Source organism: Podarcis filfolensis (assembly GCF_964270895.1).
Source record: "Podarcis filfolensis genome assembly, chromosome: 13".
NCBI lineage: Eukaryota > Metazoa > Chordata > Lepidosauria > Squamata > Lacertidae > Podarcis > Podarcis filfolensis.
Window position 1 is genome coordinate 168,403 of NC_139615.1, and position 22,035 is coordinate 190,437.

At 52.0% G+C, this 22,035-nt stretch overlaps 3 protein-coding genes across 4 annotated transcripts in view; 1 reads left to right on the forward strand and 2 right to left on the reverse strand.

Annotated features, from left to right (window-relative positions):
* Window positions 1-22,035, forward strand: part of LOC310746805 (uncharacterized protein) — a 103,607-nt gene that overhangs the window by 11,614 nt on the left and 69,958 nt on the right. The gene's annotated exons all lie outside the window — the stretch shown is intronic.
* On the reverse strand, window positions 762-7,121 carry LOC310747528 (ceramide-1-phosphate transfer protein-like). Of its 2 annotated transcripts, none has more exons than XM_083581991.1 (4): window positions 6,662-7,121; window positions 4,654-4,742; window positions 3,232-3,422; window positions 762-1,847 (listed from the first exon to the last, which is right to left on the reverse strand). In XM_083581991.1, the coding sequence occupies exons 1-4, from the start codon at window positions 6,759-6,761 to the stop codon at window positions 1,316-1,318; spliced, it is 912 nt and encodes a 303-aa protein (XP_083438117.1). In that variant the 5' UTR covers window positions 6,762-7,121; the 3' UTR covers window positions 762-1,315. The 2 variants fall into 2 exon arrangements, with proteins under 2 accessions (XP_083438117.1, XP_083438116.1); XM_083581990.1 differs by having other exon boundaries at window positions 4,654-4,745; window positions 6,662-7,060.
* Window positions 9,971-21,083, reverse strand: LOC310746936 (transmembrane protein 176B-like). The gene is made up of 7 exons (XM_083581202.1): window positions 18,835-21,083; window positions 16,682-16,962; window positions 13,747-13,854; window positions 12,749-12,802; window positions 12,181-12,396; window positions 11,918-12,028; window positions 9,971-10,264 (listed from the first exon to the last, which is right to left on the reverse strand). Exons 2-7 carry the CDS (start codon window positions 16,919-16,921, stop codon window positions 10,178-10,180), a joined length of 816 nt encoding a protein of 271 aa, XP_083437328.1. The 5' UTR covers window positions 16,922-16,962; window positions 18,835-21,083; the 3' UTR covers window positions 9,971-10,177.

A 22,035-nucleotide genomic window follows, 5' to 3' on the forward strand; every position in this document is an offset into this window, starting at 1 on the left:
CTGGCACTGCATGAGACTCTTAATCTCAGGGTCCTGGGTTTGAGTCTCACGTTGGGCAAAAGATTCCTGCATTGCAGGGGTGGACTAGATGACCCTGGGGGGGTCCAATCCGACTCTATGATATCCAAGGGTTTGGGAAATTCTTGAAAAGATATCCCATAAATTAAATATATATAAAGGGCAGAGCTTGAATGACATATATCTATCTAGCAATATATATAGCATGATTTTATTTCTTATGCAAATATCAAAGCAGAGTCACGCAGTGGCACCAGTCTCACCGTGTGTGTGTGTGTGTGTGTGTGTGCACGTGCACACACAGAGTATGTCTGGCTCATTTAAGCCTATTTAGCACCTTTATGAAGGGACGCAGGTGGTGCTGTGGTCTAAACCACTGAGCCTAGGGCTTGCTGATCAGAAGGTTGGTAGTTTGAATCCCTGTGACTGGGTGAGCTCCCATTGCTCAGTCCCAGCTCCTGCCAACCTAGCAGTTCGAAGCACACCAAAGTGCAAGTAGATAAATAGGTACTGCTCTGGCGGGAAGGTAAACGGCGTTTCCGTGCACTGCTCTGGTTTCACCAGAAGTGGCTCAGTCATGCTGGCCACATGATCTGGAAAAACTAACTGCGGACAAAGGCCAGCTCCCTCGGCCAGTAAAGTGAGATGAGCGCTGCAACCCCAGAGTCTTTGTGACTGGACTTAACTGTCGGGGGTCCTTTACCTTTTTTGCACCTTTAAATTCAGCAACGATGAAGCCCACAGGTGAGGAATACTTTTATTTTTTATCAGTCTTCCGTATTTGCCCCTAAAACCTGGGCTTCTAGGCGGCGGAAGCGGAGCTTGCAGGTGCAGAGCTCCGAGCAGCCAGCAGAGGGAGCCACGAGCACCTAATTCCCCCTCCAAGATCGCCCCCTTCACAAAAACATTTTGGCTTCATTCTGCTCCCTGGGACTGAGCAAGGGCTGCGATGCTGGCGCTTCCCGCCAAACCCCCTCCCCCAGGCGTCCACCGAATAGTCCTGGCACTGCAGAGTCGGGAGGGACCCCCAGGGGCCATCTAACCCCACCCCCTGCAATGCAGGCATCGCAGCTGAAGCATTCCTGGCAGGTGGCCCCCCAAGCTCTGCTCGAAACATCCCAAGGAACCCTGGAGCCGGAAGGCATCGCCGGGGGTCAGCCTGGCAATGCAGCGTCGCCTAGCCTGGCGCTACCAGCCTTGGTCCCCCTGGGACTGGGTGCAGAGGCGCTGCCAGGGAAGGGACCCGCTGCTGCCCCCCCTTGGGGCCCCTCCTCTGGCGGCGCCGTCAGCCGAGGCCTCAGGGCAGCGCCAGCATCCCGTGCGCGGCATACAGCTCCTGGGTGGCGTTGTACACGTGGGCGATGCTGCGGACGGTGTCCAGGAGCCTGCGGGGGCCCCTGCCCTCCTCGCCCCCTCCGGCGCTCAGGATGCGGTAGAGTTCGCGGCGGGAGGGCATGGCCAGGAAAGCCAAGGCGGCCGCCTGGCGCACCCACCAGCTGTGGTAGGGCGCCAGGGCTTCCTGGTAGGCGTCGGCGCACATGCGGGAAGGGTCCGCGTCCTCCGGGCTGGTCCCCAGCTTGCGCAGAAAGAGCTCCAGCCACTTCAAGGCCCGGTGGAGGCGCAGGAAGGTCCGGCAGCCGGAGGGGGGCCGGCCGGCCGGCAGGGACTGGAAGCCCACCAGCCCCCGGGCCAGCTCGAAGCGCACCATGGACTGGAGGGTGCGGTAGTGGGCTCCGTGGGGGCCGCGCTGGTTCTCCTGCAGGATGGCGATCTTGGTGCGCGTCTCGCCGGAGATCAGGCCGAAGGCGGCGCCCAGGGAGTCCATGAGCCTGCGAGGGAGGAGAGAGCGGGCCGGAGTCTAACCGGAAAGAAGCGGCGGGAATTGTGGGCTCCCACCCGCTTGTCTCGGGAGACAGCGGAGGACTGAGCCTTTGGGGGGGAGCTCGCAGCGCCTGCTGTGGAGATGCTGCTGCCTCTGGCATTGTTCTTGCTGCATTTGCAGCACCAAAGTGACCTCCCCGGGGGCGCAAGTCTGGGCAGTGTTTGGAGGTCCTGGGCTGCCCGGAGGACAAGATCTCCCTCTCCTCCGCCTCGCTCAGGTGGTCCAAAGGAAAACAGAGTAAGATGTTGGGCACCAGCTGGGCTGCAGGAGTTGCAGGAAAGAGGCGGACGAGGCGCCACCCGACCGCCTCAGGGACTCCGCTTCGGATTTGTGGGGGGTTCGCCTGCCTGCCAATACCATAACGCCTTCATACCAATCTAGGGTGCCAGGGGGCCTTAGGAAAGGAACTGGGTTTTAACCACTCAGTGGTTAAAAATGAAAACTAATTTTTAAAAATTGGCAAAAAAAGAAAACAGGAAAGGGACTGAGAATAAAACAGCCAATGTCATAATGCCATTGTACAAATCTGTGGTGCAACCACATTTGGAGTACTGTAACTGTGTCTAGTTCTGGTCGACTCATCTCAAAAGGTATATTGCAGTTTTGGAAAAGGTTCGGAAAAGAGCAACTGAAATGCTCAAGGGGTTGGAGCGACTCCTCTATGAAGCTTGGGACTTTTTAGTTTAGAGAGAAAAAGCAAGTAAATACTCACTCACGCTTCCCTTTCCCCCATGATTTCTAGTCAGGGGTCCAATAGGGGTTGGCTTGTGTGTTTGTCCTGCTGCTTTTCCTGGGAAAATGCTCTCTTTATTACTGAGGGCTCCGCACACTGAGAGAGGGAAAACTCAATAGGTGCAAACAGCAATTTTTTTTCTGTGGATTGCTGTTTGTTCTGATTTAGCACTAAAGAGCAGTTTTTCCCTAGGAAGGAGCGGGGCAAGGGGGAAACTACTTCAACCCATACTTTCTAGGCACGGAACAAACAGGTGGCTCCTAGCCACAATGACTGCGCTCTGCCCTGTGCAGTTGGAGGCCCCTTTTGGCCTCATCCAGCAGCCAGGCTCTTCTGATCCTCTTATGGAACCTCCAGGCCCAGGCCCAGTCTATCTGGATTCCTCGATTCCTGACTCCCTTCCAGCTCTAGGATTCTGCGCTGCTGCTTCATCGGTTTCTGTTTCCTGTGGGACCTGGAAACCTCATTGCTGCCTTTGCCAAGCCTGTCCCGGGAACTTAGTATCTGGGCCAGAATCTCTCACCTGGGAAATGTGGCTCCTGCTTCTACAGAGCCCCCCTTGGCTTTTTTTTGGGGGGGGAACGCAGCTCTTACTCACTTGATCAGCTCTTTCCAGCCGCTGAGGTATTCCCGGATGAGGATTTGCCCGCTGGGCGTGAGGCTGGCAGCGAAGGCCCTCTGCAGACGCACAATTCGGAAGCCCTCACCCAGGTCCTGGGGCTCGGATGGGGTGTGCAGAAGGAGGGTGGCCCCGGTGGTGGCAGAAGGGGGTGAGGCGGAAGGAGGGGGCTGTGAGCAGAGCAGAAGGGCAGAGTCACTGGGGTGGGTGAGCTGGTGGGACTGGGGTGCCTTGGGGGCAGAAAAAGCAACCCTCCGACCCTCGTGCTCCCCCCACCCCACCCCCCAAATCATCACTCCAAATGTAACAAAGAAGGGTTCACTTTTTTGGGGGGGACACAGCTGCATAATTTAGCCTCTGGCAACTTAGAATCTAGAAAGGGACCCACAGGGGCCATCTAGTCCAACCCCATGGAATGCAGGGATTGCAGCTAAAGCATCGCTTACAGGTGGCCACCCAGTGCTTGCTTAAAAACCTCCGATAGCAGGCAGGGAGGTTTAATTGCTTCCGTTAAGATCCCTGCATTACAACTCTGCCATCTACAGTTCTAGGATTCTCTCCAGCTGGGATCCTGGTGTGGGAATGTTGTGGGTAACAGGAGAGGATATATGGATTAATATTATCCTTCTGAACTCGCCTTAGCAAGTTTCTTCACTTAGCAGAGTGCATTCCCCTATCACACAGCAGGAAGCTGGTTGCAGACTCGATAGAATCTCTTAAGACAACAAGCAATTCAATCTGACTTGCCCAGATAGAGACATGGTCTATTATTATTCCTGATAAGACCCCCTGAATCCCTCCTAAAAGAATAAAGACACCACAGTCCTACTCATAAGTAACAAAAAGTAGTTTTGCTCACAATCAGGCAGAGCACAGTGTGATCCCTGAAGGCAGGCCTTAGGGTTAAAGTTACAAACATGTACAAATAGGTTTACCCCCTATGGGAGATAACCCAGCCAGGAGCCAGCAGTGCAGTCCAGGTGAACCAGAAAGCAGGCAGGATGGAAAAGAAGGGAGGTGGCTCAGTGAGTTGACCTTTTACCAGGTCTGGAAAGGTCTCGCCCACCTACTTGGCTGTTGTTTAGTTCTTTAGTCATGTCCAACTCTTCATGACCCCATGGACCAGAGCACGCCCACCTACTAGTCACATGCAAAGGAAGGCTGCTCCAGCCAGGAGTAGCAGGAAGTTCAACTGGCTGAACCAACATCCCCTGCATGTCCACTCTAGCACAACAGGTAATCTTGTACTTGACTGCTCCAGTAGATTACATCGCACACTTAGTGGAAATCCAAGCACTGCAAAACTCTCGGCATTTTTGGATTTTAAAACATGAGCAAATTCCCACTGAACTCCATTCCAAAACTGGGAGCAGCTGAGTTGGGGGCGTTCCGGGTTCTCACCTTCCTCTCTGCATCCTCCTTGCTGGGCGGCGTCCCCCCAAACCAGCGGCACGGACGGACCCCCCAAACGCAGGTGGAGTTTGGCAGCTCTGCTGCGGCACCGAGAGCAGGCAATGCGAGACCCACAAGGGCAGGGAGGCAGAGAAAACACACGGATTTGTTAGGTGAAGACTCAAACCCAGAACAAAGCAATTGCAGGAGGACGGCGGCAAGTCGGAAATGAGACCCCTGTTGCGGTGGGGGGCTCCCCAGAGGCCCGTTTGCAATATTGACCTCCCTCACCCCGGCAGCCTGGAAGAGCCCCAGTTAAAACCAAAGTGACTTAGAACATCTCCAGAGGCCTGAAAGGTGGGCGGTGGCAGGGGGCTGATGGAAGTTGTAGCCCAGAAGATCTGGGGGGGGGGATGGTACCAGGTTGGCAAAGGTTGGTCCAGCCCTGACATGTTCTGCCTCTGCCCAAGAATTTAAACAGGTCTTGGTCCCAGAGGGGCGGGGTATAAATAAATAAATAAATAAATAAATAAATAAATAACCATCATCATCCCAGTTAATAGGAAATGCAGTCTAATGGGCTACCAGTCTTTTTTCAAAAAATGATCGTAGTTGGAAGGGACCCTCAAGGGTCATCTAGACCAACCTCCTGAAATGCAATGAATGAATCCCAGCTAAAGAATCTGCCTGTTGTATTTACACTCCAGTTTCGCGTCTATCCTGGGATTGAAGGCAATATCAAAGGGGGCCCAGGGAGTTTCCCCCAGGATGTCTCCTATCCTGGCAGCCCAGCAGGGAGGGTGACCCCATCGCCCTGGGCTCTCACTCACAGCAGAGGGACCTCAGAGACAAACTGTTTTTGCTGCTGCTGCTAAGGGGTTAGGCAAGCTTAGGAGTTACACAGGTCTCCAAGGCCCACCAGAAAGGTAGAATTACCTATTGCAGCAATGCGGGGGCTCCCCCCTTCCACACCAGGTGGGCCTCCGCTTCTGGGTTTCTGAAGGGTGCAGACTGAGGTGGGTGTGAGGGGAGGAGAAGGGGGCACATGGGGCTGAGATTCCTGCACTGCAGGGGGTTGGACTAGATGACCCTTTGGGTCCCTTCCAACTCTACAGTTCTGTGATTCGATGTAGCCTCCCCCATTCTCTCTCTCTCTCTCTCTCTCTCTGACACACACACGGGGTCATAACTGGGGACAGAGCGGGGACATATAATTCTGCATGAATTCAAAGCCTAATTGATCAAATCCGCACTTTCTGAAGCAATCTGTGAGGGGCGAAACACAGGTCTCCTCGCCAATCTGCCCTTATCTAAATTTAGCCATGCAGTTGCCCAGCCAAAGGGTGTTGACAAGAATACGTGTGTTGGGGAAAGACAATGAAGATAACAGTGAAAATATCGCCATCAGCAACAAAATGCATTCTGTTGGTGGGGAATGTCTACATTTGTGGAAACTGCCTGTACAAATGTGTTTATCTAAGAGAAATTCGCACCCAAATGCACACACGAGAGAAGGCTGCTGGATCAGGCCCATCTAGTCCAACAGCATTTGCTCACAATGGCTGAACAGATGCCCCAAAGGAAAATAAATACGCAGACAGGATCCCACCTTCTCTCCCCCCCCCCCCACCCGCGGTTTCCAGCAAATAATATTCCGGAGCTTTGCTGCCTCGAACTGTGAAGCCAGAGCAAAGCCCTCGTGGCTGGTAGCCGCCCATAGCTCCCTCCTCCTCCGTGAATTGGCCTGAGCCTCTTCTAATGCCATCCAGGTTAGTGACCAAGCCCTCTTCCTGCAGGAGGGGGTTCCGCAGGTTAACGGAGAAGCCCTTTCTTTCACCTGCCCTGACTCTCCAAGCATCCAGCTGGAGTTTTACCAGGAAAGCTTTTGTCTGCGCCCCCCCCCCCTTTAAATAACAATTGCAAATGGTTGCAAAATGAATCTGAGAAGTGGAAAAGGAGATCCCAGGAGAAGCGAAAGGCCACAGCACGCCCCCCCCGACCCCGACCCTCGACTTACGGAGGCGGAGGCTGGAGAAGCAGAGGAGGAGGAGGAAGACGACCCCCACGGGGCAGGCCAGGCGGCAGAGACGGGTGCGAGTCCACCCCGCGGCCCCCATGCCCGGCACCCTGGCGCTCCTGCCGCGGCCGCGTCCTTCCCCGGCCTCCCTTTGCACCCTGACCGGGGCTGTCTGCTCCGGTGGGGAGATAAGACTTCCTTATCAGTCGGGGACGAGAGGAGGGTGGAGGCCGCGGGTGGGGAGGGGGCGGCGACCTCTGCCCAGCCCCCGTCTCCAGGGACAGGGTCCCACGCAGGGACACCCGGCAGCACCCTGCCTTGGGGCTGACTCTGAGCTTTGGCAAGGGCGCTTTGACATCTCCGCCGGGATGGGACTGGACCTGCCAAGCTCAGGATGTGGCGCGGATGCGTCTCGGGAGACACGTGGCAGCCGCCCCCGGAATGGAGCCAGGAGGCATAGCTGTCAACTTTTCCCTTTTATTGCGAGGAATCCTATTCGGAATAAGGGAATTTCCCTTAAAAAACGTTGACAGCTATTGCCAGGAGGGAAAGACCCGAGCAGCATTGGAGAGTCGGGCGAAAGGGACGAGAACCTTCAGGCACTTTGGGTACGATCCGGCGTCCCTGAATACAGCAGAAGAAGCATCGTTTTCAGGGCCAGCCTGGCGAACCTTGAACGAGACCCGATCATCATCAGATCCCGCTGATCTCCTTTGTTGGACTTTTCGCCCACGTGCAGCCGGGCTCATCCTGCGGGACTTGTTTCAAAGTTTTCGTTTCTCGCCTTTAGATCTGTTGCTTTCTCTGTTCTCTCTGTTTTATATACGTTACAAAAGGAAGTCTTTGCACACGCGCCGCCACCATCGAAAAAAAGGACACAGGCAGCAATAATTGGGAAGGTTTCATGTTTTGCTATGTTTTTATATATGCTGGAAGCCGCTCAGAGTGGTTGGGGCAACCCGGTTCAATGGGCAGAGTACAAATAATAAAGTATTATTATTATTCTTGTTGTTGCTGCTGCTCCTGAGCATGTCCAGAGTGCGTTTCCTTCCACACTGAGCAATAGCCACCAGCTTCTGCATTTTTCAGGGTTAGTGGAAGAAGATGCAAGGTTTGTGTCATTCCCTGACGTCACTCCCAGCGGCTGGCTTCATTCTGCACTCTCGCTTTCTGTTTTCCGTCGCGTGTATTTGACTTTTACTTGTTAGCCACCCACACAATCTTTGCCATTAGGTGGCATATAAATATTGGAAATGAAGCGACATGAAATCAATTTGCCGTGTGCCTCCCTCCCTCCACCCCCAACCTGGAGGAGCAAAACACAGGTGCGCCTCGTTCCCTTTGGGGTTTACCTTGCAAACAGGCAGCCTGTGGGGTTGGGGTTAATGATTGACGTGCTGGGAGACCTTTGCTCCAGCGGAAAGCAAACAGGTCCTGGACCGAGTATGGTCTCCCTGAATGGGGCAACTGTGCCCCTGAAGGACCAGGTGTGCAGGAGTCATTTTGGACTCACAGCTGTCCATGGAGGCGCAGGTCAGTTCTGTGTCCAGGACAGCTGTCTGCCAGCTCCATCTGGTATGCAGGATGAGACCCTTCCTGCCCGCAGACTGTCTCACCAGAGTGGTGCATGCTCTGGTTATCTTCCTTGGACTACTGCAATGCGCTCTATGTGGGGCTACCTTTGAAGGTGACCCGGAAACTACAACTAATCCAGAATGCGGCAGCTAGACTGGGGACTGGGAGCAGCCGCCGAGACCACATAACACTGGTCTTGAAAGACCTACATTGGCTCCCAGTACCTTTCCGAGCACAATTCAAAGTGTTGGTGCTGACCTTGAAAGCCCTAAATGGCCTCAAAGGCCCAGTAGACCTGAAGGAGCGTCTCCACCCCCATTGTTCTGCTTGGACACTGAGGTCCAGCTCCGAGGGCCTTCTGGTGGTTTCCTCCCTGAGAGAAGCCAAGTTACAGGGAACCAGGCAGAGGGCCTTCTCGGTAGTGGTGCCCACCCTGTGGAACGCCCTCCCACCAGATGTCAAAGAGAAAAACAACTACCAGACTTTTAGAAGACATCTGAAGGCAGCTCTGTTTAGGGAAGCTTTTAATGTTTAACAGCCTACTGTATTTTAATATTTTGCTGGAAGCTGCCCAGAGTGGCTGGGGAATAAATTATTATTATTATTATTATTATTATTATTATTATTATTATTATTTATTGGGACTATAGTTGCCCTTGTTGTCCATGTATCTGGCATGGATCCCATCTTATCCAACCCTTTGCTGATTAGCCAGCAAAAGGGTCCACCAGAGAGGGTTTAATTTCAGTTCTTTGGAACCTATCGCATCTGGGCCAGATGCTTTCCTTTGATTTGGCTGGCCTATAAGTCCTTTTATTTCATCAGGTGACACTCAGTATAGGAGACCATGCCTTGCTTGAGGATTTCCACGCTTTTTTTTTTACTCTGTTTCTTATGAGGCCACATGGTCTGTGCCTTTCCTGGCTGTGTTGGAGACTGTGGCATGTAGGGAGGGTGCTGTGGGGGGCAGCCTCTCCCCTCCCCACTGCACTGAAATTGTGCTTCCTTATCCTGTTAGCAATTGGGAAAGGTGGCCAAGCCTCTTCCTCACCATGACCATGAGGACCCAGGTTTTTCATGTCCCCAGGAAGTGTGGGATGTGATACATAAGTAGCAGTCAAGTACAACATTCCTTGTTTTCCTAGAGTGGACATGCAAGGGAACGTTTGATTTGGCCACTCAAAAACTTCCTGCTTCTTCCTGGCTGGGGCATATTTCCTTTTGCATGTGACTAGAGGTGGGCGTGACCTTACCTGTCAAGACAACAAAAGGGACAGGGCATGAAGCCCCCCCCTTTTGACTTCCTCCGCCATTGGAGCAGCTTTTAGCTAGAAATGCTCTGTTGGCTTTCAGCCAACAGAGGACACTGGAACTATCTCCATATGGGATAAATCTACAGGTATATACTTTGTAACTAAGTCTGCCTTCAGGGATCCAACTGTGAACTGAATGAGTGAGTAAACTACTTTTATACACTTTACACAAGATTGTGGTGTGTTTGTTCTTTTAATAGGAATATAAGGGAACTTACCAGGAACCTACTAGTGAGAGGCTTAAAGAAGCCTGCAACCAGCTATCCGCTGTGCATTTAAAGAGGGAATGTAAAACTCTGCTAAGTTATAGAACTTGCTAGCGGAAGTTAGGAAGCATATTAATAAACAATATATCCTCTCCTGCCACCCTGAACATTCCAACAGGATGTTGATGGAGAAAACCAACCACCCTCAAACAGAATTACAACATAGCTGCTTTAATAGGTTGAGATGCAGGAGGAGCTTTTAACACTCCCCGCCCCCCACTCCCCAGGAGAAAGGTCTTGGCGAGCGTTGGGTCACAATCCGCTGGGCTAAGTCGGGTGAAGCAGAAGGCAAGCATAGCGTGACATTCCCCTTGAAGGCTGCAGCACAGCTCCTTCGCCCTGAAGGGCCAGCACCACCCCACTCAGGCTATGTTCTCAATCATGGCCTCATCCTGATCAAGAGGGGCCACATCTGGGTCCCCGACCGCACCAGAGTCTGCACTGCTTGCCTGCAAAGCAAGGGGGAGAGGAGAAAGAAGTGTGAGGGGGCAGTTTGGGGGAAGGAGAGAAAAGTCCCGCGGCTGAGAGAATGAAACTCCAACTCTCCAAATCCACCTCCCTCCTCCATTCCACAGCAACAGGTGAGGCACCACAAGCAGGAAGGCTGCCCCCTCCCTAACAGGTTTGTCCCCCCCCCCTTCTTTCATTTTCCTGGGGCGTTGGAAGGTGCCAGGAGCCCAAATCCCCAGAGGCGTCTTTGCCCATGAGTCACATCCCAGATATCAAAGCTCTGCCCCCTCTGCAGGTGGGCCCAGGCCCATGCCAGAGAATCCCAGAAGGGACCGCCAGGGGTCATCTAGTCTGAGGGAATCCATTCAAGTGTTGAGCAGCTCTTCCCATCAGAAAGTTCTTCCCAATGGTTTGTCAGAATCTCCTTCTTTGCCATTTGAATCCGTTGGGCAGAAAACAAGCCTGCCCCATCTCCCGTGCGACGGCTCTTTCGACCAAGCAGTCAAAGTTGGAGCTCACTCTTCATTAGCAAAAGCAGGATCTTCCTAGACTTGGCGGAGCGTCATGCCTAATGGGCGCAGCAGCTCGACCCTGGTGGGTCTTGCCCCAAGAATCAGTGGCTGAGAATGAACGCTCCCAGCTCCCCACAGCCCCCCCCCCCCCGTTCCTTCCTCTCCAGGGCTTTCTCAAAGCAATCCGAGACTGCACTTGGCCTGCACTTGGCCTGCCGCTGCTTCGCCCATTTCAGCTCTCTTCTCACCCCCCCCCCCCAATTCCCCAAGGTTACAAAACAACAATAGGCAAGGTTATGCCCTAGCTCTACTGAACATCACAGGTGATGCTTTTTAAAGACTATTTCATTTAGGTTTCTGAGAGTGCAAACTGTTCTGCTTCTTTCTAAAAGGTAGCTCTGCTTTTGGCATCTCCCAGTCTCTATTCCTATTCCACCCCCTTTCCTGCATCAAATCCGGTCTTTGCTAGCACCTATTTTTGCCCTTGTTATGGAGCAGGGAGAGAGATGGATTCAGAACTCAGGGTTTGGGACTTCGTTTGCTCAAAGGAGGAGACATGAGAGTCTTCTTCAGATATCTAAAGGGCTCTTCCGTGGAAGATGGAGCAAGATAGTTTTCGGCTGCTCCCAGAGGTTTGGACCTCAGTCAGTGGATTCAAGTAACAAGAAAGGAGATTCCAGCTAAACATCAGAAAGAACTTTGTGACAGTTGTGGGATGTGAAACACAAGAGCAGTCAAGTACAACATTCCTAGAGTGAACATGCTTACACATGGGGAGGAATGTTTGTCCAGCCAGCAGGTCAACTTCCTGTTTCCTTCTGGGCCGGGACAGACTTCCTCTGCATGTGACTACAGGTGGATGTGGCCTCACCTGTGCAGGTAACAACAAAAGCACAGGGCAGGGCAGCCATCTCTCTCTCTTAGACTACGAAGAAGCAACATCTGCTTAGCCAAATATGCTCTCTTGGCTGGAGGACAAAGGGACTGTCTTTTTATGAGATAGTTGGAAAGGCTATAATCAGACAACATATCCTCTCCTGCATCCTTGAACATTCCCACAACAGTAAGAGCTGTTCAACAGTGGAATGGACTCCCTCGGGGTGGGGGACACCCTCCAGCCCCCCAGTCCCTTCCAGCTACCTTCCGGCCGCAGCAGAGGATGCGGAGGCTGTATGCAAGGCAGAAGAGAGCAATCGCCAGGGCAGCAGCGGAGAAAATGAGCAGCAAGACCTTCACAGCAAAGGCGACGCCCTGGGGAGGAAAGGAGAAACAGAGGAAAATACCACATTGAGGCCGCTGCTCCAAACTGCAGGACGACGCAGCAGGTTTGGGGGAGGCTGCTGCTCTGGCCCCCCAGTCTTGTAACAGGGCAAGCGCCTGATCCACGATGGGACTCTGCTCACCATGAGATCCCATAAGATTCGCTCGCAGTCTCTCTGTCTCCAGTCATACTCATAGTCTGGGCTGGGCCCGGTTGGAGAAGGTCTCCATCTGGTCTGGCACACATCCTTTCTCCAGTAGAAGGTCTGGTCAAGGTTTGGGATCCAAGCGATGCCTTTCGTCAGAGCCACAATTCCGGCCACAACACTGGCCAAATTGAAGATGGTGGCCACATGGACCTGGTTCCGGAAAATGTCAGGTGAGCTGCCTGGAGTCCAGCAGACAAGCTTGGGTAGGGCTGGGGCAGGGGGCAAAGCTGCTCAGGCTTTCAGCTTTTGGGGAACTGGAGGTGGGGGAAGAGGCTGAGCCTCCATTTCTCAGCATAGGTCTACCAGTCACTTCCCTTTTTCCCTTACACGTAAGCTGAAACCTCATACAATCACAGAACTGTAGAGTTGGAAGGGGTTCCAAGGGTCATCTAGTCCAACCCCCTGAAACGCAGGAATCACGCAGCTAAAGAATACCTGACCCAGGGATCTTTGAGACCAAAAGCAGGCAACACAGGTTTTTCCTGGAACCTGCCACACTTACCCAGAAGCCAGCACATCTCTCGCCCATGATGGACAAGGCACCAGAGAGCATAACCTGTGAAGGAGAAAAGGTCAGAGTGAATGAAGGCTGTGTGGGGCAGAGGGTAGGGAGATGCCCAACTCCTGCTGCTCCTGGAACCACCAGAAGTGGCCTGCCCCACTTCTGAGTGGACCTTCCTCAGCTGCTTCAGTGGCCAGGGCACTGAATCACAGAACTGTAGAGCTGGAAGGGACCTCAAGGATCATCTAGCTCCACCCCCTGCAATGCAGGAATCTCAGCTAAAGCATCCTTGAAGGACAGCCACCCCACATCTGCTTAAGAAGCTCCAAGGAAGGAGAGTCCACCACCTCCCAAGGGAGTCCTGTCAAACACTGTCAAACAGCTCTTGCTACCAGAAACCAGCCAGGGATCTCTGTAAACCTGGAAGTAGGTCTGGGATAGGAAATAAAGGCCACATGGAGGACCAGCTGTCTGCCTAGTGGAGGACTGGGAGATGTCTAGGGCTGCTGCAGGTGCCACTGGACTCCTTACTCGCAGCAGCCAGCATGCCCAGTGGTCAAGAATCCAGGCTTATTTCTGCTCCTGCCCACCCACCACCTGCCATATCATAATGGCCCTTGCTCTTCTGACCTTCACAGTAGATGGTGACCTTGTGTCATCATGGGAGGCATAACTGCATTTGCCCCCCCCCCCGCCTTACTGCTGTTTTCACTGTTGGATGTTTTAGACTGTAATCTCCTTGGGGGCAGGGACCTGCCTGTTTGTTGCCTATATAGCTGGCTTGTGCCCTGCTTGCTCATGGCAAGATGTTGGTTCTCATCAGCCACAATCCTCAGGGAGCCTTGTTGCCCCAGCTGGAGTACAGGAAGAAGAATCCTGACCTGATCAATCGCTGAAGCTTGTTGTGAGGCTGAAGTGTGCAAAGTACCCCTGAACATGTATGAAGTGCTTCATAAACTGAAATTCACTTCCAAGCATGGCAGCTGCCCAGGACTCACCAGACCTCCCATCCAGTAAGGTGCTCCTGACCGTATGTAGAATAAATGTCCATAGTCATTCACCACCCCAAGACTGATGACCACAATTCCCAGCAGGATCTGGGCCCCCTGAAAGGCAAATCCACCAAGGTTAAGGTTTTCTCACAAAGGAAGCAAGATGCATGATTCATAGAACTGAAGGGACCCCCAGGGGTCATCTAGTCCACCCCCTGCAATGCTGGAATCTCAAGCATCCATGACAAATAGCCACCTAACCTCTGCTTAGAAACCTCCAATGAAAGAGAGCTCACATCCTCCAGCTCTTACTGTCAGAAAGGACTTTCTGATGTTTAGTCAGAATCTCTTTTTTTGCAACCTGAAGCCGTTGGGTTGAGTCCTCCCCACCCCCGCCCCCCGAGCAGCAGAAAACAACCTTGTTCCATCCTCCATGTGACAGCCCTTGAGATATCCGGAGATGGCCATCGTGTCATCTCTCAGTGACACATACAAAACACAGTAAGTGGCTCTGTCGACTTGGACTACTGCCATGCGCTCTATGTGGGGCTACCTTTGAAGGTGACCCGGAAACTGCAATTAATCCAGAATGCAGCAGCTAGACTGGTGACTGGGACTGGCCGCCGGGACCACATAACACCGGTCCAGAGAGATCTGCATTGGCTCCCAGTACATTTCTGAGCACAATTCAAAGTGTTGGTGTTGACCTTGAAAGCCCTAAACGGTCTCGGTCCAGTATACCTGAAGGAGCGTCTCCACCCCCACTGAGGTCCAGCTCCGAGGGCCTTCTGGCGGTTCCCTCCCTGCGAGAAGCCAAGTTACAGGGAACCAGGCAGAGGGCCTTCTTGGTGGTGGCACCTGCCCTGTGGAACACCCTCCCACCAGATATCAAAGAGATAAACAACTATCTGACATTTAGAAGACATTTGAAGGCAGCCCTGTTTAGGGAACTTTTTTAATGTCTGACATTTTGGTGTATTTTTAATCCTTGTTGGAAGCTGCCCAGAGTGGCTAGTGTGGTTGGTATAAATCACATGAGATGTCTGAGAAGAGTGTGGGAACGGAAGACAGTTCTATCTCTTCAGTCTGAGAGTGTTATTAGACTATACTTTCGCTGTTGCTGTATGCTTTCTGTTTTCTGCCAGAGTTTGGAGGGCAGACGTGATTATGGATTCTCTGTATATATGGTGAATAAAACGTAGTTTAGAGCTACGGATGTCTCTATCTTCTTGCTGCGTGATGCCAGAAGACTGGTGTGCACTTTTCGTATGAGAAGTGTTGCAGAGGGGCACTCGGGAGCGAAGGGACATGCCATTCCAGAGACGGGCCCACTAGGAGACGCTGGGAGGTACTGGGGGTCTGCCATGCCCCCCAGGAGCGTTTGCAAGTCTTTAGTTTGGTTTTCCGTGTGTGTTAGTTCCATAGTTTAACTCAGTGGTTTTCAGTGTGCCATGGCACTCTGGGGTGCCATGGGCAACACTGGCCTCTGGCCTCCTTCCCTTCCTCTGATGTGCACTGATGTCTCTGCCTTCCAAAGGCTTGCACAGCTGTTTGCTGCAGCAGAGGCTGCCAGAAGGACTCCCAAGGAGACCGAGGCTGAGGAAACACTCCACAAGGCAGGGTGTTCAAAAAAAGGTGAGAGGCTGCAGGCAAGGGGTGACATAACCCCTGAGCCCCACAGAGGTGCCGCAGAAAGAATGTACTTGGTCAAGGGAGGTGTGGACTCAAAAAAGCTGAAAGCCTCTGGTTAAACTATATTCTGCACATTCTGAAAGAAAAGACTTCTATCATGTCACCTCTTGCTCTTCGTGAGCCTGTATAATTTATAGGCCTGGGGACTCCACTTTTGTGGGTTCCTCAGCGACCGACTACTGCTGTTCGACAAAGTAAAGCTGTCTCAAACATCACAATGTTGTGTTGATGGAAGAAATCCACCACACACCCCATGGCTCCATTCCTATCTCAGCACACCTGAGATGAAGGAAAAGGGGGGAAACTGCAGTGCTCAAGATGTCATTGGTGCATCTTTTCACTCCCACCTCCTCCTGCAAACCCATTTATGTAGGAGAATCTCCGCATTTTATTCCATCTCTGAATCCATTTTGTGCAGTTAGAGCTTTGCAGTCTGAAATCTGTGTATGCACTTTCCTGATAGAAGAGGCAGAAGTGTGTGCAAGCCTTGTTCTCTTTTAGTTCTTCGAGCAATGAAAAGGAATGAAATGCGAGTAGATGTGGAGATGGAGAATGAAGCACTAGGCAATCGGCCAAACATCGTGATTGCACTAAGTCTCAGATCAAGAAGGGAACAAAAGTATCGACAGAGAGAACAGAAAGCAAACATTGGGAGATGACTAATATGAGGAGCAATTGCTCAGAAGACAATGAGGAAAGACACTCAAAGATGGCTGTGTATTTGTAGATGTTATTACAATGAGGAGGTTGGGGTGGGCCAGTCAGAAGAAACAAAAGGTCTCTGAGTGGTTTCAGAATGACAACATGTTGTAACTGTGCAGCCACAATGGGAAAGCATTGATGCAGTTGTCTGGTCAGGTCTTCATTGACTGTGTAGTTGGACAGGCATCATCAAAGGTAGCCTCTCTGATATTTTGGGAAGCTGATCCTACATACCTTTGTGTTAATAAAGGCCTAATTCTTCCCCTGAAGCCTGTATCTATTGGCGCTCCTTCAGGGAACTCCACTTAAGGCAAACCCTTTAAACTTTCTCCAACCTTTACATTCTGCAAACACAATTGCTTGTCCTGAATTCAGTTCTTGTGGGATTGGCCTTCAGGTCATGTGGCCCAATCCTGCACATGCTTCCTTGGAAGTGAGCCCCTTCATTTAATGGCCCTGCTCCCTAGTGAGTGTCCATCAGATTGTGTAGCCAGTTAGTACACACACACACACACACACACACACACACACACACACACACACTTACCCCCAAAACTTTCTGCTCCCCATTGCAATGGAGCAAGAAATGGCGGGCTGTTGTGGGGGCAGAGGCTGGAGACTGCTGGGTCTTCTGTGTGGGCTCCTGCCGCCTTGCCCAGCACTGCCCCACAGCCTTGAACAGGTAAGAGAGAGAAGACTCCTGGTTGATGGTGATGTTGATGACATTCTTGTCTGAGATCTCTGCAGGGACCTTTTGCTCGTTCAGCATGAGAAAGCCAGTCGACATCTTGGCCTCTTCCAGTGAGTACAGGTGACAGCAAGATGCACCTGGAGGGACACGCAGAGCAATGTGTTATTTTGTATATTGCAACATTTATTGGTAACTCTGGTTGCACGCCACTCCGGTCTCCGTGTGCTGTGAGACTCCATGGGTTCTGGTGCTTACCCGGGGTTCATGTTTCCTTTGGAAATGAGGCGCAGCAGAGACTGTGGTGTCTTTATGGTTTACTTACACATATATACAACCTGATGGGGCTTAACCACCTGGTTAGGTGTGCCATCTGGGAGAAGGAAAACTGATCTTAAACCTCTGCTGCCTTGAGGGAAGAAGAGAAGGCTAAGGAGTAAATCCTTCACAAATCCCGATGGAGTCCCCAGAACGAGGCCTCGAACGCCTCATTCTGGCAACTCCTGCAGCCACGCTGGTGCGAAACATACTGCTCTGCTTTCCTTTGGAGCCCATCGGTGAGGCTGAGAGGGGGGTCTTGACATCTGGGCAGCCCAGGACCTCCAGACACACTGCCCAGACTTGTGCTCCGGGGAGGTCACTTGGGTGCAGCTAATGCATTGGTTGTACTTCACCCCCAGAGGTGCATTATGTTGTCTCTTGAGACAGACAGATGTCAACAACAAAACAACCTGAGCCTATGATGGATGTGCTCATAGCATCCCCCCCCCCTTTACAAAAGGTATTTTCCTCCCATGGCCATAGCTGTGGATTCAAACAGAAATCCAACATTTCTCTCAATTCTTGCTTGCTGCTTGACCTCTAGGTCACATCGCTTCCACCTTCAACTCTGATCGATCCTTCTTACTGCCTTCTGAGTTGAGGGAGGGGCCTTATATTTCAACACTTGCTGGATCCAAAGGTTAAAGGTAAAGGTAAAAGGACCCCTGACCATTAGGTCCAGTCATGGCTGACTCTGAGGTTGCGGTGCTCATATCATTTTCAAGCCGAGGGAACCGGCGTTTGTCCGCGGACAGTTTTTCCGGGTCATGTGGCCAGCATGACTAAGCCGCTTCTGGCGAACCAGAGCAGCGCATGGAAACGCCGTTTACCTTCCCACCGGAGTGGTACCTATTTAGCTACTTGCACTTTGACGTGCTTTCGAACTGCTAGGTTGGCAGGAGCTGGGACTGAGCAACGGGAGCTCACCCTGTCACAGGGATTCGAACTGCCGACCTTCTGATCGGCAAGTCCTAGGCTCTGTGGTTTAATCCACAGCGCCAACCGTGTCCCATCCAAAGGTTAGAAGGAGCTCAAATACAGCCTGCTTCATCCCCTGCCCCAAACTCAAAACACTATTTTAAGACTGTTTCCACAAACATTTGAAACTTGTGGTGAGGTATGTTAGGCTGATAGGCAATAACTGGCCTAAGAGTACAACCAGTGAGCTTCATGGCTGAGTGAGAATTCGAACCAAAGTCTCACCTGGGTCCTATTCCAAAGCTTTAACCACTGCAGCCCACTGGCTCTGGGAAGTGAGCTTATGAGAATTCACCCAAATTCAGCCGAATGATTCCCTGCAAGATACATCAGGCTGGCACTGCCTAAACTGTCTTGCTCTCCATCACACACGAGGGATTTGCTTGCTGGCTCAGTGCTCACAATGGCAAACACAAGCTAAAAGCTCAGCTTTTAAAAAAACGCCCTGAAGAAGCCACCGCTTCTTATCAGCCCAATATGTATGGTGTGGCTCTGCCCTATAGGTAGGATCAAGAGGATTATAATTGTGGAAGCCAAGAATTGTGGACTTGCAAGGAACCCCAAGAGCCATCTAGCTCTTAGCCAGGGCTATGCCTCCATGGCATTCTGTGGGCACGTGGTGATGCCTGAGGTACGATGAGCCAGATTTCCTGTTTGGATCCACAGCCATTCTGGTGGGATTCTCAGAGAACCAAACCCCGGGGGACACTCACCCTCGGCAGAAATGCGGACACACGCTGGGCTGGCTGCAGGCGGTGGCCCAGAGAGGCTCCTGGGTGTTGGCGATGCCAGCGGCTGAGGCTGCGCTGCTCCGAGGTGCTCCTCTTCTGCGCAGATGTTGTGGCAGGAAGCAGCGAGCAAAATCAATAAATACGCCTCTTCCTGTAACAATTGCCTCTGAGGGGATTTCCAGCCTTGAAAGCGCTGGAGCTGAGCCTGAAAGCATTTGTCCTCCTGCTGAACCCAAGAGAACAAGCCCTGCCAGACCCATCCTTGGGGCCATCCTTGGGGGGATGTCAACAAGCCACTGCTCTGGACATTGAAATGGAGAAGGGCATTTGTAACAGCAAGAGGCAGGCCTTTGGATATCAGCTGCTGGTGGTCAGAAGTGGGAAAAGCAGTGCTCCTGCACCCGAGTCTTGCTTGTGGGCTCTCTCCCCTTGGGGCACCAGAAGGAGAAGAAGCTGGACCACTTGGCCTGATCCAGCTGCTGCAGAGCTCTGCTTAGCTTCTTATGGTTCCTAAACAGTCCCTCAAGACCTCGTTGGGCTGCTGCTCCCACCGTCCCCAGTCACCGTATCTGCAGGAGCCGCGGTCCAGCAGTGTCCACAGAGCACCAGGTGGGCTTCCTCCACAGGATCATGGAGTCATTCCTCTGACTTATTGCGTTTCCAGTTCGTCTCCTTGCTCAGTAAGCTTGCCACCCTTGGGCTCCCTAGCAGCAGATAGAGTTTGGAAAATGTGGCAGAGAAGAGGTCTGTCCACTAGCAGAATCCCGGAGAGCAGAGCTGAGCCTCCATGTCCAAAGGTTTTCTACCTGTGAGCAAAGCAGCTGTCCAGAAAGAGCCCTTGGAAAGTTCCTGCCAGGGGGATCCGTTCAGCCAGCAGGGAGCTTCCCTGGGATCGAGGAGGCATTGAGGGGACGGGGGATGTTTCGTTTTGAAAGCTCCTGAGCCCCAGCACTGCTCAGCTCCACCTGAACCTCTCTCTCTCCCCCCCCACCCCCAATACCTCAGAAAGGTGTACTGGTCTGATCCTAAACTCCCAGTAGCCCAAATGTCCAGTGTCTGGGCATGTGGGGACCCTAAAACCCAGAGACTGGCAGCCAAACACACTTCAGCAGTCAAATTAAGGAGTTTTATTGGGAATAAAAGGGGAAGCAGGCAGAAGGCAAAAGCAGTGTAGGAAACAAACCTGAGTGCTGTGGCTCCACAACTAAGGACATAAGGAGAACCTGCTGGATCAGGGCCATGGCTCACCTGGCCCAGCATCCTGTTCCCACAGGGGCCAAACAACTCTAACAATGATGACGGTTTTATTATTTATATGTGGCCTATCTGACTGGGTTTCCCCAGCCCCTCTGGGCGCCTCCCAACGAAATATTAAAAACACAATAAAACATCAACCATTAAAAGCTCCCCTGTACAGGGCTGCCTTCAGATGTCTTCCTAAAGTCAGATACAGTGGTACCTTGGGTTACATACGCTTCAGGTTACAGACTCCGCTAACCCAGAAATAGTACCTCGGGTTAAGAACTTTGCTTCAGGATGAGAACAGAAATCGTGCAGTGGCGGCAGCAGGAGGCCCCATTAGCTAAAGTGGTGCTTCAGGTTAAGAACTGTTTCAGGTTAAGAACGGACCTCCGGTATGAATTAAATACTTAACCCGAGGTACCACTGTAGTTATCTCTCTGTCTTACATCTGATGGTAGGGCATTCCACAGGAGCAGAGGTAGACTGGTCTGCCCCAGGGAGGTTCCATAAGAAGACCCTGATGGACCAGGCCAGTGGCCCACCTAGTCCCGCCTCCTGGCCTTGCAGTGGCCAACCAGATGCCCCTTATGGGAAACCAGCAAGCTGCACCTGAGCACAAGAGCAACTCTCCCTTCCTGCAGATTCCAGGAACTGGGATTCAGGAGCATTTGCTGCCTCCAGCTGCGCAGGGCAGCGCTCAGAGCTTTCTCCTCCATGAATATGACTTCTTGTGGACAGAAGTCTTTTGTCTGGCTGCCTAAAGGGAGGCCATTGGGAGGTGTGTGTTTTTAAAGTCCAGGCTCTCGAGTTTCCATCCATCCCCAGTTGCAGTCCTCTTCGTGGTCAGGATAGGTGCCGGGGGAGTCACAAAGCAGGATTCACAAAAGACCCAGGACCCAGCAGGCCCAGACTCAGGGAGCAGGCGGTGCAAAGATGCTGGGTTGCAGCAAGAATTGCTGCTGCCAAATTCTGGGCAAAACAACAAACTCCAGCCCTGGAAGAGACGGGAACAGTCTGTTAGGCAGACGACTTCACGTTATGAGAAAACAATGAGAGGGAACATGAGGCAAGCAAAAAGGCCGCCTTAAAACCTTGCATGTTTCGCATACAGACTCCTGGTGTCTGAACGGGAGGAGCTGCCGACCCAATGTTTGGGGGAGGGGTGAGAAAGGCACCTCCCATTATAAAGGATCGTTGGGAAAATCAAACTGCTGTGATACAAATCCGTGGTGTGACTGTACTTGGGATGCTGTGGACATCTCTGGTCACCTCACCTCAAAAAGGACACTTGTATAGCTGGGGAAGGTTCAGAAAAGGGCCACCCAAATGACCCAGGAGGTGGAGCGACTTCTGTCAGAAACAGCCGCAGAGTTTGGGAAAAGCAAGTAAGAGGCGCCACGATAGAAGTTTGTAAAATGATGCCTGGCAGGACAAAAGTGGTTAGCAAATATGCACAGCTTGCGGACTTGACATATAGAACTAGAGAACAAGAAGAACATACGTTTAGAGAAGATTGGAAAATGTTTATTGAATATATGGGGGGAATTGTGTGCACTTGAAAATGTTGGCAGATAAATTCAACAGTGTAAAGAAGTTTGGATGGATGTAATAATGGAATGCGGAACGGTTTAGTTTACCTAAAATATGCAGGGATTTATGATATGCAAAATGAACCATGGAAAGAGAGGAAGGGAAGACTTTGATATTTTAAAGGTAAAGGTATGACATGCTTTCGAACTGCTAGGTTGGCAGGAGCAGGGACCAAGCAACGGGAGCTCACCCCGTCGCGGGGATTCGAACCGCCAACCTTCTGATCAGCAAGTCCTAGGCTCTGTGGTTTAGACCACAGTGCCACCTGCATCCCATATGTGTGTGTGTGTGTGTGTGTGTGTGTGTGTGTGTTTATTTTTTAAATATATTTTAAGGATGTTTAAATGAGTA

What these genes read in the sequence shown, in the direction of transcription:
- LOC310747528 (XM_083581990.1), bottom strand. Translation starts at nt 6,761, where the DNA reads ATGGGGGCCGCGGGGTGGACTCGCACCCGTCTCTGCCGCCTGGCCTGC. An exon ending in AGGAGGATGCAGAGAGGAAG is followed by an intron (nt 3,423 to 4,653) that starts GTGAGAACCCGG and finishes CTCTGCTCACAG; the next exon opens with CCCCCTCCTTCCGCCTCACC. An exon ending in GGCTGGAAAGAGCTGATCAA is followed by an intron (nt 1,848 to 3,231) that starts GTGAGTAAGAGC and finishes CCTCCCTCGCAG; the next exon opens with GCTCATGGACTCCCTGGGCG.
- LOC310746936 (XM_083581202.1), bottom strand. Translation starts at nt 16,921, where the DNA reads ATGTCGACTGGCTTTCTCATGCTGAACGAGCAAAAGGTCCCTGCAGAG. An exon ending in GGGAGCAGAAAGTTTTGGGG is followed by an intron (nt 13,855 to 16,681) that starts GTAAGTGTGTGT and finishes TTTGCCTTTCAG; the next exon opens with GGGGCCCAGATCCTGCTGGG. An exon ending in AGAGATGTGCTGGCTTCTGG is followed by an intron (nt 12,397 to 12,748) that starts GTAAGTGTGGCA and finishes TTCCGGAACCAG; the next exon opens with GTCCATGTGGCCACCATCTT.